We start from the raw sequence: 14,780 nt of genomic DNA on the forward strand, positions 1-14,780 counted from the left end.
TGACCACTATAATCAAAGACATAAAATATAAATGTGTAAGAGTTTTGTGGATTCTGAAGAAACAATAATACAGTTTATTTTCTAAGTTAAAAAGTTACCAAAGGTATCTGATGACTGAGGATACAGTGAACAAACATGAGCTGATGCAGTAGAGTAATTAACAAATGCTACCAATAATAAACATGCAGTCATCACTTGATAAAGGGGAAAGAGGCAGGGAAACAACAACAATTCTAAAAGTGGATGGAATGTAGATGTGTTCAGTTTAGAGTCAATTTGCAATAGTAAATTCAGTGCTGAATTAAAATACCTGGACTGCAGTACAAATCTATTAGCAATTATGTATGGTTTTAAGTAGGTCACTTATTTTTTTAAAGTTTTTATTTATTTATTTTTAGAAAGAGGAAAAGGAAGGTAGAAAAAGAGGGAGAGAAATATCAATGTGTCATTTCCTCTCATGTGGCCCAAACTGGGGACCTGGACCTGGACCTGGACCTGGCCTGCAATCCAGGCATGTGCCCTGACTGGGAATCGAACCCTGCGACCCTTTGGTTCACAGCTCACTCTCAATCCACTGAGCTACACCAGCCAGGGCAGAATGTCACTTCTTTAACCTATTAAATAACTGTCTTATGCTGAATTCCCAACCTTTTTTCTGATTCAGAACATTTGAACAATATAATGCATTTTATCAGTGGCTTAGTTCAAAGGTGTTAGGGAAAACAGGTTTGATTCAGCCTGTAGACAAGGCTCTGTCTTCTTTGTAAAAAAATTTTAAAGTCTTTAGACCCTTTTCCTTGTAGGAATAAGCATGTATTTTAACAGTTCTTTATGGTTCTTTGCTTAGTGTCTGGCATCACAAGAGCAAGGATCTCAAGTGCTTCTCTCATTGTGTCCACTGCTCCCTCAGTGAGTGGCTGTAATAGACTCCTAGTGAACAGATACTCAATGGTTGGGGAATGGATGTTAGATGGATGGATGGATGGATGGATGGATGGATGGGCAGATAGAGATTTGTTTTTTTTTGCAAAGTTTCTCTGTCTTTAATAAGACCTGTTGTATTTTCCTCTACTTTCTACAAAGAACTATATCAGTAGGACCAGTTTTTTCCACTTACTCCTAATTATATCAACTCCCTGTGAAAATCAATAAATACCTTCCTCTGTCAAAGAGACAATAATTTCCTTGAAAATCAAACTGTTTGATGGTAATGTAATGAAAAATCCACCTCTGCTACATTAAAAAAAAGAAAATAGTTGAATGTGAATCTCACACACTCAAAATCTAAAAAAAAAAAGAAAATAGAAATAAAGTCACTTCAACTTTGTCATGGGAAAATCTTACCACATCAAGAAAAAAAATGTACAATTGTATTTTCTTAGTAATTACTAGAAAATTAAATGTATAACTCATAATCAGCATTGAATTGTTTTCTTGAATTCTATGCCACAAATACTCAGCAGGCAATGTGTTTTCTTATTTTTTGTGTGTGCACAATTTGCTGTTAGGACATCATCATGTGACCTGACAGCAAATGTTTGCTAAGTTTTCTGTTTCCTTGTTTTCTAAATAAAATATAGTGCATTTTTAGAAAGAGTCCCTGGAGATTGATCTTAAAAGAAAAAGGAGTCAGTTGACATCTTCTATAGTGAAAGTCTTATTGTTTCTTCCTGTTACTAATGGAAAACTCCAATAGTATAGAGAAGCATTTATTTCCAAAACACATTGGGAAAAAAAAGTTTTTCTACAATAACAAGAATTTTCTGAAAGAATTGTAACCTTTTCTTTTCTCACATACTGTTCTTTCCTTCTGTGGAAAGACACATGGGCAACATGGAAAGAAAGCTTCTGTGAACATTTCTCATGCTACCTGCACCAAAGAACCCTTGTGAACTGTTGATGGGAATGCAGACTGATATAGCCACTGTGGAAAACAGCATGGGGCTTCCTCAAAAAATTAAAAGTGGAACTACTTTATGACGCAGCTATTCCACATCTGGGTATTTATCCAAATAATATAAAAATACTAATTGAAAAATACATGTGTACCTCCATGTTCATTCCAGCATTATTTACAATAGCCAATACATGGAAGCAATCTAGGTGCCCATTGATTAATGAGTAGATTTTCTAAAAGTGTGAGATATTACTCAACTATAAATAGGAATGAAATCTTTCCATCTGTGGCATCATTGGAAGACCTAGAAGGGGATTATACTAAGTAAAATAAATCAGACAGAAAAACAAATATCATGTTATATAAGATATGAGTGCAACCTAAAAAACAAACAAACAAAAGTAATAGGTACAGAACACAAGTTGGCATTTGCCAGAATAGAGAGGGGTTGGAGGAATGGGCAAATGCTTGAAGAGGGTTGAGGAGTACAAATTTCCAGTTATAAAACCAAGAAGTCCTGGGGATGTCATGTACAGCACAGTAACTGTAGGTAACAATACTGTGTTGTGCATTTGAAAGGTGCTAAGACAGATCTTAAAATTCTTATTACAAGAAAAATAGTTTTAATGTGACAGATGGTAACTACACTTATTACGGTGGTCATTTCCCAGTATATACAAATATTGAATCATTACATTGTACATTAACCCCAAACTTAGACAAAAGCAGGGCCTCTGGTTCCCAGAGAAAGCATCCTTGATCTTTGATTCAGAACTACTTTATTTTAGCAAGTTATAGATGTGCCTTTATTTCTTAAATTATTTCCAATTGGGTTCTTAACTAGTCATTCATTATACCTCCTTTAGAAAATAGCATGAATTCAAAGATAACATCCTTGATTCAGCTGTGACTATTGTGAAGTTACCATGTGGATATCATAGAAAATCATGTGTAATGCATTGTTAATCAATATATTCTAATTTCTAGCATTGAATTAGTGTATTCTGAATTTGCACTTATTTCATACAGGTAACAAATATTGGGTGTTTAAGGACACGACTCTTCAACCGGGCTACCCTCATGACTTGATTACTCTTGGGAGTGGAATTCCCCCTCATGGCATCGATTCAGCCATTTGGTGGGAGGACGTTGGGAAAACCTATTTCTTCAAGGGGAACAGGTCAGTACACACTTCACCAGAGTAAAGCAGTTCAGTAATGTTTAGAATAGCTGATATTTCTAGTCTATCACAGGCAAGTACTGTTGATGAAAGAATTGGTTGTTTGTATATCAAGACAAGAATTATTGAAATCTGGAATTGAAAATGGTTTTAACGTATTTTAAAATAGCAGTCAATGTAAATTTTCCTCTACTACACCCAAATAATGTGGCTTTCCTATGAAATTAAATATATAGTATATATTCTTCCTTTTTTCGGTAGTCTTAACATGCCTAAAAGCTGTGTAGGCAGTGTATACCCACCCTTGCGATGTATTTTGTTAAAATAATTTTTTACTTTTTTTATTTAAAATTTTTAGCAAAGGCTTTTCCGTGCTTTTATATTAAAAGTTAAATTTTTACAATGTTGCCCTGGCATGTATGATTCAGTGGATTGAGTGCCAGTCTGCAAACCAAAGTGTCACCAGTTCATTCCCAGTCAAGGCACACACCAGGGTTGCAGGCCAGATCCTCAGTTGGAGGCTAGAGGGAGGCAGCCACACATTGATGTTTCTCTCTCATTCCCTCTCTCTCTCTTCCCCTCTCTCTAAAAATAAATAAATAAAATCTTTAAAAAATATAAAATAATTTCAGTTTAGTCATGAATTCTACTTCTTAAGACACTGTTTATTTAAGTATCAGCAATAGGTATAAATGACAGGTTTTAATGTACAATAAGATAGTTTTGCTTTAGGAAAGGATGTGAGCCTTTTTTACTTTGCAATTTCCAATTTTTGATTACAAATGACTTCACACATTGAGCTTTGTCTTTGAGACCAAAAATCCTATAATTTGCATCTATGGATTAGAATGCATACTTTTAAATTTATTCTGCTACTAACTTTGTATACATTCGATTTGTCTATATATTTCCATAGCAAAATGTTCAAAGATTTTGCTCATTTCTTACTAAATCATAAAAGACAAATTACTAATCAAACAAAAATTGTGTTCAATTAGATGATAATTACTTATGGCCACAAAGCATAAATGACTCTGAAAATGACACAGGTGTGGTAGAGCAGGAGAGTGGAGAAATCAATTCACAGCATGGGGCCCACTAAGGAAATGAAGTCTGCATCCCTACAATATTATCTCTAAAATAACAGCTAGTTTAATTGCTTAGGAATAGGTTCAATACTAGTAACTGGGGAATTTTGTTTTGGATTTTTTTCTTCCTTCCTTTCTTTTTTTTTCAAAAGGTGTGAGAAGGCTGAGAACATGCCCAGGAGAAGTGAACTCACACAGAACACAAAAGCTTAGCTGTATAGTTTCCATGAGGATTTCATGGATGATCCTAAAACCACCATATCATTACCTAACAACCTTTTTTTTCACACTCGTAGGTGTTATTTCTTTTAATGTTTTCTTCTGGGTGTTTAGCATTTATTGAAAATTTTAAGTTTAGAAATTAAATGTGGACTACCTCAAATCAGTGAAATCAATGAAAATTAGATACCAAATTTATGGTAGAATAAAGACTATACTAAAAATGAGAAAAAGAGTTTAATTCTTTTATTTCCTACTTGAGAAGGTGCATGCAAATACAACAAAATGTACAGAAGTATTACTTTAATTTTAAGTTCTGTTTGAATAGCTTTTTTATATGTTTTAAAGTGTTTAAAGAAAAATTACAGTTAGTTTCCATATGTGACTTCTATAACACTGAATTATGGATACTTTATAAACAGATGGCTTCATATATTTGCCTAATTATATAATTCCAAAGTCACAACATTTTTATATTTATAAATAATTCATCCTGGATTAAAAGTTAATGGAGAAGACATGAGTTCTTTAATTCAAACACAAAAACAGCAATTGTCACAAATTTTGTATAAGGAATAGAGGAGTGTTTCTTTTCTAAATTGTATATTTACAGTGCTTACTAATTTTAACATTTTATATATTTTCTATGTATATTTTTGAGAAAAAGCATAACGTGAATTTATTTGTCTTTACTTAGTCATTCCTTTTCTCTCCCTGTCACCTTTCTGCTTAAAAAATGGTGGAAAGGTCAGTTGGAGGCACAGGCTTGAGATACTTGACATAAATCAGGCTGCAAGCAGAGGCCTCATGAAATTTAATTATAGAGATAAAGAAAATGAAATAATGTTTTTTTTAAACAGCTCTGCAATTTCTTTTTTTAAAGATTTTATTTATTTATTTATCTTTAGAGGGGAAGGAGAGAGGGAGAGAAATATCAATGTATGGTTGCATTTAGTGTGTCCCCTACTGGGAGTTGGCCTGCAGGGAACCGGCCTGCAACCCAGGCATGTGCCCTGACTGGGAATCGAACCTTCATCCTCTGGTTCGCAGGCCCGTGCTCAATCCACTGAGCTACACCAGCCAGGGCTAGCTCTGCAGTTTCTCATGGAAAATTCTAGCTTCCTTGCTTCTAGACAGCATGGACTTCATCCTCAAGTTCTTCCTTGCCCTTTTCTTCCTATGCTATAATCTGATACCTGAATGAAGTCAGATCTGCATAGCATTTAGCTCTAAAAATGCTGTGTTTCTAAATCATCTCTCAGTATCTTCTCACAACTACATCCAAAACTCTATTGCCATATTTCATTCTAAGCTTAACCTTTGAGAAATTTAGTATATTTCAAAGAAAGAAGTCAAAATAACTTGAACAACAATAAAAATGCCAGTACCATAAAAAGGAAGTAAAAATATAGATCAGTTTGGTTTATTTTCCTGATTATCACCAGTAATCAAACATTTATTTCTTTCAGCTTAAGCTCTGTGTTTATTCATACATCATTTGCTTATACATCATTCAATATGTATTTTTAAAGTTATTTATCATAGTATAAACAAATAATTTCAATCCTGTTGCACTTTTAAGAATGTTTCTGAAGACTGAGATTTTGTATAATTATTTGGATAGGGAAAACAGAGTGGACCTCTGTTTGTGGTAACTTAACAGAAGCAAGTAGCCTAGACTCTGAGCAAAGAAATAAGACAGAAAAGAAGGAAACATTGCTGAGTCTTGTGAAATAACCCCTGGAGCCACTTTTGTTCATTTGGAATTCAGTATGCAGCAGCACCACATTAAAGCAGATCATTCCAGAATTGACTATACTGTTTTTTCTTCTCACAGAAGTAATTTAAGAAAATGTTCTATATTATTACACAATTTTTGTTTCTTATGGTTGTGACCTATGATCAAGTCTAAAAAATGATGACTAAATCTCATTTCTAAACACATTTTGAAGCACTGATCCTCAATGCCTTTCTCAAAGATTCAGCAATTTAAAGTCATAATTCTAAAGGTAGAGATCACTGATGTATCAGAAGAAAAACTATACGGCTCATTAGAATAGCCTGTATCACTTGCTGACAATCTTACACAAATTCCAAAATTTATTTTATTGCAATAACTACATTTTAAACTCACCAAATGTTTTATTTACAGTATTCCATCTGAACATGTTAATATACTTCTCAAAGAACCCCTAAGCTTACTTTTCAAACACAAAAAAAATCAGTGGAATGAGCTTTTTGTTCATGTTAAATTATATTCAAATATTTTGAAAAACTTTGACTCTTTTTTAATTTTTTATTTTCTTACATTATGCTTCAAGTACAGTTTTCTGTCTTTTACTCCCATCCCAGCCTACAACCCCCCTTTGCTCCCCACCTCCCTACAATTTCCACCCCCTTAGTTGCTGTCCATGTGTTCTTTATACAAGTTCTGTAAAACCTTCACCTTTTTTGCCCTGAAATTCCCTCCCCTCTCCCCTCTGGTTTCTGCCCCCCTGTTCTCTATTTCAGTGTCATTGTTTTTATTTTGCTTGCTTGTTTGTTTTGTTGTCTATCTTCCTGTTAAAGGTGAGATCTTATGGTTTTTGTCTTTCAACACCTGGCTTCTTTCACTCAGCATAATGCTTTCCAGTTCCATCCATGTTGCTGCAAAGGGTAGGAGCTCCTTCTTTCTTTCTGCTGCATAGAATTTCATTGTGTATATACACCATAATATTTTGATCCATTCATTTACTTATGGGCACCTAGGTTGCTTCCAGCTTTGGCTATTGTAAATTGTGCTGCTATGAACATTGGGGTGCATAGGTTCTTTTGGATTGGTGCTTCAGGGTACTTAGAATATACTCCTAACAGTGGAATAGCTGGGTCAAAAGGCATGTTCATTTTTAGATTTCTTAGAAAATTCCATACTCTTTTCCATAGTGGTTGTACCAGTCTCCAATCCCATCAAGAGTGAACTAGAGTACCCTTTCCCCCACAACCTCTCCAACACTTGTTGTTTGTTTCCTTGTTTATGGTAACCATTCTGACTGGTGTTAAGTGGTATCTCATTGTGGTTTTGATGTGCATCTCTCTGATAGCTAGTGATATCGAGCATCTTTTCATGTGTCTCTGGATCCTCTGTATGTCCTCCGTGGCGAAGTGTCTGGACATATCAGTAAAACTGTTGCTGTGTGGAATATTTGATGTTTTCCTGCCAATGTTTTCCTCTAAGACTTTAATGGTGTCATGGCTTATATTTAACTCTTTTATCCACCTTGAATTTATTTTTGTGTATAGTGTAAGTTGGTGCTTAAGTTTCACTTTTTTGCACGTACCTGTCCAGTTCTCCCAACACCATTTGTTGAAAAGGCTATGTTTACTACTTTTTATGTTACTACCCTTTTTGTCAAATATTAATTGACTGTAAAGAGCTGAGTTTATTTCTGGGCTCTCTGTTCTGTTTCACTGGTCTATGTGCCTATATTTATGCCAGTACCAGGCTGTTTTGAAAACAGTTGCCTTGTAATACAGTTTGATATCAGGTATTGTGATCCCTCTGACTTTGTTCTTCTTTCTCAAAATTGCAGCTTCTATTCGGGGTCGTTTATCGTTCCATATAAATTTTTGAAGTGTTTGTTCTATGTCTGTGAGGACATTGGTACTTTAATAGGGATTGCATTGAATCTGTAAATTGCTTTGAGTAGTATTGGTATTTTGATGATGTTAATTCTTCTAATTCATGAACACGTTATATGTTTCCACTTGTTTCTGTCTTTCTTGATTTCTTTCTTCAGTGTTGTATAGTTTCCTGCATACAGGTCTTTTAGAGGTATTTTATTTTTGTTTTTGCTATATCAAATGAGATTTTTTTCTTGATTTCTGGGTTTGCAGATTCATTGTTAGTATACAAAAATGCCTTTGATTTATGGATATTGACCTTGTAACCCGCTGTTTTGCAAAATTCTTTTATTAGTTTGAACAGTTTAGGAATAGAGTATATAGGATTTTCCATATATACTATCATGTTATCTGCAAACAATGACAGCTTTGTTTCCTCCTTTCTGAATTGGATGCCTTTATTTCCTTTTCTTGTCCAATCACTGTGGCTAAAACTTCCAACACTATGTTGAATAGAAGTGGTCAAAGTGGACAACCTTGTCTTGTTCTTGATCTTAGTGGAAAAGATTTACTTTTGCCTATTGAGTATTATGTTGGCTGTAGGGATCTCATATATGGCCTTTGTTATATTGAGGAATGCTCCCTCTATTCCCACTTTGCTGAATGTTTTTATCAGAAAAGGATGCTGTACCTAATCAAAAGTTTTTCCACCTCTATTGATATGATCATGTGATTTTTGTCTTTGCTTTTGTTTATGTAATGTATTACATTTACTGATTTGTGAATATTGAACCATCCTTGCATCCCTGGGATGAATCCCTCTTGGTCATGGTGTATAATCTCTTTAATGAATTGTTGGATGCAATTTGCCAATATTTTGTTGAGGATTTTAGCTCCGATGTTCATCAGCGATATTGGCCTGAAGTTTTCTTTCTTTGTTGTGTCTCTATCTGGTTTTGGATTTAGAATGATGCTGGCTTCATAAAAATAGATTGGGAGTTTTCCATCATTATGGATGCTTTGGAATAGTCTGTGAAGAATAGGGGTTAGCTCTTCATTAAGTGATTTGTAGAATTCTCCTGTGAAACCATCTGGTCCTAGGCTTTTGTGTGATGGGAGTTTTTTGATTACTGCTTCAATTTCATCTGCTGATATTCACCTGTTCAGGTTTTCCGCTTCTTTTTATTGAGTTTTGGAAGAGTATATTTTTCTAGATATTTGTCCATTTCACCTGGATTTTCAAATTTCTTGGCATGCAGTTCTGCATAGTAATACCTTACAATCCCTTCTGTTTCTGTGGCATCCGTTGTAATCTCTCCTCTTTCATTTCAGATTGTGTTTATTTGGGTCCTCTCTCTTTTTTTCTTGATGAGCCTTCTTAAAGGTTTGTCTATTTTGTTTATCTTTTCAAAAAGCCAGCTCCTGGATTCATTGATCTTTAGAATTGTGCTTTTAGTCCTTATGTCATTTAATTCTGCTTTGATCTTGGTTATTTCCTTCCTTCTACTTGCTCTGGGCTGTCTTTGTTGTTGTTTCTTGAGTTCTTGCAGAGGTAGGGTAGGTTGTTTATTTGAAATGTTTCTATCTTCTTTAGGTAGGCCTGTATTGCTATGAGCTTCCCTCTCAGGATTGCCTTTGCCATGTCTCATAAGTTTTGGGTTCTTGTGAGTTCATTTTCATTTGTTTTCAGAAACTTTTTGATTTCTTCCTTAATTACATTCTTGACCCATTCGTTGTTTAATAGCATGCTATTCAATCTCCATGATTTTGAGTGTTTGGGATTTTTTTTTCCTTTGGGGTTGGTTTCCAGTTTCAGTCCCTTGTGGTCAGAGAAAATGCTGGGTATGATTTCAATTTTCTTGAATTTGTTGAGACTCATTTTTTGTCCTATCATGTGGTCTATCTTTGAAAATATTCCATGTCCATTTGAAAACAATGTGTTTTTAGCTTCTTTGGGATGAAGGGGTCTATATATGTCAGTTAAGTCCATTTCGTGTAGGGTATTGTTTAATGAGGCTATATCACTTTTGATATTTTTTGGAAGATCTGTCCATTTTTGACAGTGGGGTGTTAAAATCCTCTACTCTGACCTTTGATTTCAATATCTTTCTTAAAATCCTCTAAAATTTTCTTTACATATTTGGGTGCTCCTATGTTGGGTGCATATATAGTTCCGATGTTAATGTCTTCTTGGTGGATTCTTCCCTTGAGTATTACGAAGTGATCTTCTGTGTCTCTCTTTATGACCCTTTTTTGAAGTCTATTTTGTCTGATATGAGTATTGCTACCCTGGCTTTTTTTCTTTTCCGTTTGCTTGGAAAATTTGTTTCCAGCCCTTCACTTTCGTCTGTGTAGGTCTTTTGTCCTGAGGTGGGTCTCTTGTAGGCCGCATATATGTGGGTCACACTTTCTCACCCATTCAGCTATTCTCTGTCTTTTGATTGGAGCATTTAATCCATTTATGCTTAGTGTTATTATTGATAGGTACTTATTCATTGCCATTTTTGTACCTGTGTTCCTCTCTGTCTCTCTTTACCTTGTTTAACGCAGTCCTTGTAGCATCTCTTGCAGATCTGGTTTGGTGGAGGCATATTCTTTTAGACTTCTTTTGTCTTGGAAGTTCTTTATTTTGCCTTCCTTCTTGATTGAGAGCCTTGATTGGTAAAGTGTCCTTGGTTCCAGGCTTCTGATTCTCATTACTTGGAATATTTCTTGCCATTATTTTCTTGCTTGGAGTGTTTCCATGGAAAAGTCAGTAGCTAACCTTATTGGGGGTCCTTTGTATGTTACTTCCTTTTTCTCCCTTGCTGCCTTTAAGATTCTCTCTTATCTTAGAATTTTGCCATTTTAAGTATATTGTGTCCTGAACTGGGCCTCTTCAGATTCCTCTTTATTGGGACTCTCTCTTTTTTCTTTATTTGTGTGACTTTTTCTGTCATCAAATAAGTGAAGTCTTCCATCATTACTTTTTCAAATAGGTTTTCTATCCCTTGTTCTTCTTCTTCTCCTTCTTGTATCCCTATTATTCAGATATTACTACATTTCATATTTTCTTGCATTTTTCTTAATCCCTGTTCATTGTTTCTGAGCCTGTTCTCCTTTTCTTGCTCTTTCTGGGAGTTTTTTCTACTTTTTCCTCCAACTCACTGATCCAATCTTCTGCTTCATCGATTCTGCTTTTGATTCCTTCCACTGTGTTGTTCAGTTCAGAAATTGTACTCTTCATTTCCTCTTGGCCCTTACTAATAGTTTCTATTTCCTTTTTCATGTTGATATAGTGTGCCGTGAGATGGTTGTAGCTCCTCTGTAGTTTCTGGTAGCTCAGTGTGAGGTCTTTGAACTTCCTGATAACCAGTGCTTTGAAGTCAATATCTGATAGCTGACTTGCCTCTATTTCATCTAACATTATTTCTGAGGCTTCCTTCTTTCCTTTCATTTGGAGATTGTTTCTTTGTCCTCCCATTGTTTGTGAGACTCTTCTTTTTATCCTCATGTTCTTAAATTAATCTGTTCTGGCTCCCTGGGTTTATGGTGTGAACTTCTCTGGTGAAATACCTGTGAAATTCAGTTGTGCAGTCTTCTTCAGTTATCCTGGCATTCTTCGCTTCCACCTGTTCCTTTTGTGTGTGTGTATATGTGTGTGTGATCAGTTGGAGGGGGAGGCAAAATGGTTTATGACAGCGAGAAAATATTTTATGATTTTTACAGTCACAGCCAGTAGAGAAGAGATAGAAGATCTTTAGGCTATATATAGTGTTAACCCTAATCTTCAACCCAACTTGCCACTTTTAAGACAGGATGGGCATGAGATAAGTCTCTTGTTGGAGAGGGAAGTCTAGTGAGTTAGATCTACAAAGCAGTGAGGTTGCAGTCAGTCAGATTCTGGGGTAGGGTGAGAGTAAAGGATAGTAAATAGATGTAGTGTATGAGCAAATAGAGTTAATTACTCCAGCAATAGAATTCAGGAAACTGTGAAGTGGATTAAAATCCGGGAGATGTGTTGTGAAGTATTTACAGTTGTATAGAATAGCTGTTATTTACAATAATATTAGAGCACCAATCATATGACAGACTCTATGTGATCTGTCTGAATAAGGGGTATAGAACTTTGGGTAGTATGCTAAAGAAACACAAGTGCTGTGAAGAATAGAAAATTAGCAATGCACTGTGGAAGAAAGAACAGGGGAAACCTGTCAAATGATACAATATAACCAGCCAATCCAACGAAGCCTGTACAGAAAGAGGAGGAATACAAAGATACTATTAATATATAAAAGAAGTGAGAATAATGAAAAGAATAATTATACAAATATGTAGCAACTTGTGACTTTTCTGGTATAGCAAAATGAAATTTGTCTCTCTGACTCTACTGTTGGGAAGCTTCTTCTTTGAGTCTAGCTCTGGTCTTCTCCCAGTTTCAAGTTGTTTGTGTGGCTTATGGGTAATAGAAAAAAAGGCAGGAGAATGTCAGAAAAAGTGATAAGTTTGGAAAGAAATGAAGAAGGAATAAAACAGAAAAGAAGAAAAAGAGTAAAAGAGTATTGAAAGATAAAACAATAATAAAATTTTAAAAATAAAAGATTACTTAAAAGAGCAAAACAAAACCAAATAAAAAAACAAAAACAAAAACATAAACATGCCTTGTTGGTTTCAAACTGGCCAAACCGGTTTTTCTGGCTGCAGCAGGCTGAGGTGCCATTAGTGTGGTCTTTCTAAGAGAGCTCTCCCAAGAGCCAAACTGCCGCCTCTCCACAGTGCCCAGGGAGGGGTTCTAGGACTTACTCACAGCGCTTTTTTCCCAGGGGTTATCACCGTGGGCTAAGTTTCGAGGCTGCCTGGTTCCCGCGGGTTCCAGCTCAGACCTGTCCCAGTTCTGTGGGGGAACTCCAGGCCTTCTACCCTACCTCAGGTTCCCTGCCACGCTGGGCAGGGGAGCAGTCCGGGGGGCTGTGACTGTCAGAGTCAGAGCCTCACACTGTGCCTCTCAGTTATCTGGGGCTGGAAACCACAGAGTCCATGGTTGATCTTGGCCCTTTGTCCTAAGGACTCTCTCTGCAAACTCTAGCAAACACGCCTCTCCCAGTGCCCAACCTTGCTTGGCTGGGGAAAGAGGGAGCTGATAACCCAGCTCTTTCCCAAGGACCCTTCAGCAGGCTCAGGGCTCCCAAAGAGTCTGAGGGAGATGCACTGGGAGCAGGTCCTGAGTGCTGGGCTTTGACTCAGGTGCGCTGGGTGCCTGCCAAGGCACGCTGCACTCCTGGCACTGGTCCCCGGCTCTGCACCAGCCGAAGTCCCTGCTGCTCCTGTCTTAGCTCCGGTCCTTGAGACTCCACTGTACGGTTGTCTCCATTGTGTCCCTACCGACTGGATCCTCTTCGACCATCACGATTTCTGGTTTCTTATTTTCATATATGCAGAGGAACTGCTGGCTGCCTGCGCTACTCCTCCGCCCATCAGCCAGGATCCTCTCCCATGTGTACAAGGAACTGGAATCCGCTCAGTCCTACTCCGTCACCATTTTGCCTCTCCCTATATTTTGAAAATTAAAATGCAAACTTATATTTGTGAACAGGCATTGGCACCTTTAGAAAGCAACTCTGGACATAGTGAGAGGATTCTCATTACAATCAAATATACTGAAATATATATATATATGTATCAAAGCTGGCACACAGCAGATAACCTGAGGGTCTGAGCTTACACTGAGATTTTCAGATTGTAAAATGGTCTCAAATTAGAGTATTACCTTATCTTCTAGCTTAGAGAAGGAGAAATATGCTTCTTCTGACAAATTCATACCAGAATTATGGTTCTACAAGAGTGTATAATAAAATTCCCATTCCATTATTGTTTCTTTGAAATGTGATCTTCATGAGTCTTAAGTAGGTGCTCAGAGAATTGTTGGAGGGTAAAATGGATGGATGCCTGACAGAACCAGAGAAGAAGAAAATCATACTCACACATAAAGATTAATAATTTTAGCAGTGAGAGTAAGAATGGCAGGTGGATTAATAGTTTCCTCATCAAGGAAAAATGAGCAGTGATCTGATAGAAAACCATACTTAACCATTAATCAGAGAGAGTTAGCTTCAACTCTGCAACATTTAAGAGGAACTATGACCAAATGATTACATTTGAATAATGGGACACCCAATGCTGTCAGTGAAGGCACTGAATGACAGTGTCTTTGTAGAGTGCATCATAGAGAAATAATGTGGAGTGGTCGTAGATAAATAAAATAAAATAATGTTTGCATATAAATTTACTTTGTAGCTATAAGCAGTGTAGAATGTATGAATGTTGTTACAAGAACATTGTAATCACTGTTCCTTGGAGAACAAACGTGGTTCTTAAGTGCATAGTGACCTTTCCGAAACCACATATAGTGCAATCCTATTGTCCCTAGGATTTTAAATTATTCCAAACTTTTATGTTAGCTAAATATAAAGACTGTTCATGTTTATGTCATCTGAAAAAAATGCCATTTATTGTAAAAAAATCATTACTTAATCTATGATGGATGGGAACACCCTGCCTAGTAAATTTTAACACAGTGAAGCATCCTACTTTTTAGAGGCATAAACTGTGAGAGAAAAACAAAGGGGGTTCTTAGTGCCCATGAAGTAAGTTATTTGACAGTTTCTTTGTGAGGGGTTTTCTTTATGGTCAATTGCATAAACCAATTGGTTAACCTGTATGACTATTGCAAACCCCATTGAGATATTGCCTCGAGAAAAGAGAGCTGGAGATTTTCAGTGGAATATCAGCCCTATTAACCATTCTGTGTTCACAACAG

At 36.2% G+C, this 14,780-nt stretch overlaps 1 protein-coding gene across 1 annotated transcript in view; it reads left to right on the plus strand.

Moving 5' to 3' along the window:
- The window catches only part of MMP16 (matrix metallopeptidase 16), a 278,762-nt gene that overhangs the window by 253,945 nt on the left and 10,037 nt on the right, over positions 1 to 14,780 (plus strand). The window contains exon 8 of the mRNA XM_037050191.1: positions 2,927 to 3,077. Within this exon, the coding sequence (XP_036906086.1) occupies positions 2,927 to 3,077 (151 nt within the window). The remainder of the gene's footprint in view (positions 1 to 2,926; positions 3,078 to 14,780) is intronic.

Source organism: Sturnira hondurensis, unplaced genomic scaffold (genome assembly GCF_014824575.4).
Source record: "Sturnira hondurensis isolate 20B ecotype Veracruz unplaced genomic scaffold, ASM1482457v3 Scaffold0006571, whole genome shotgun sequence".
Taxonomy (NCBI): Eukaryota; Metazoa; Chordata; class Mammalia; order Chiroptera; family Phyllostomidae; genus Sturnira; species Sturnira hondurensis.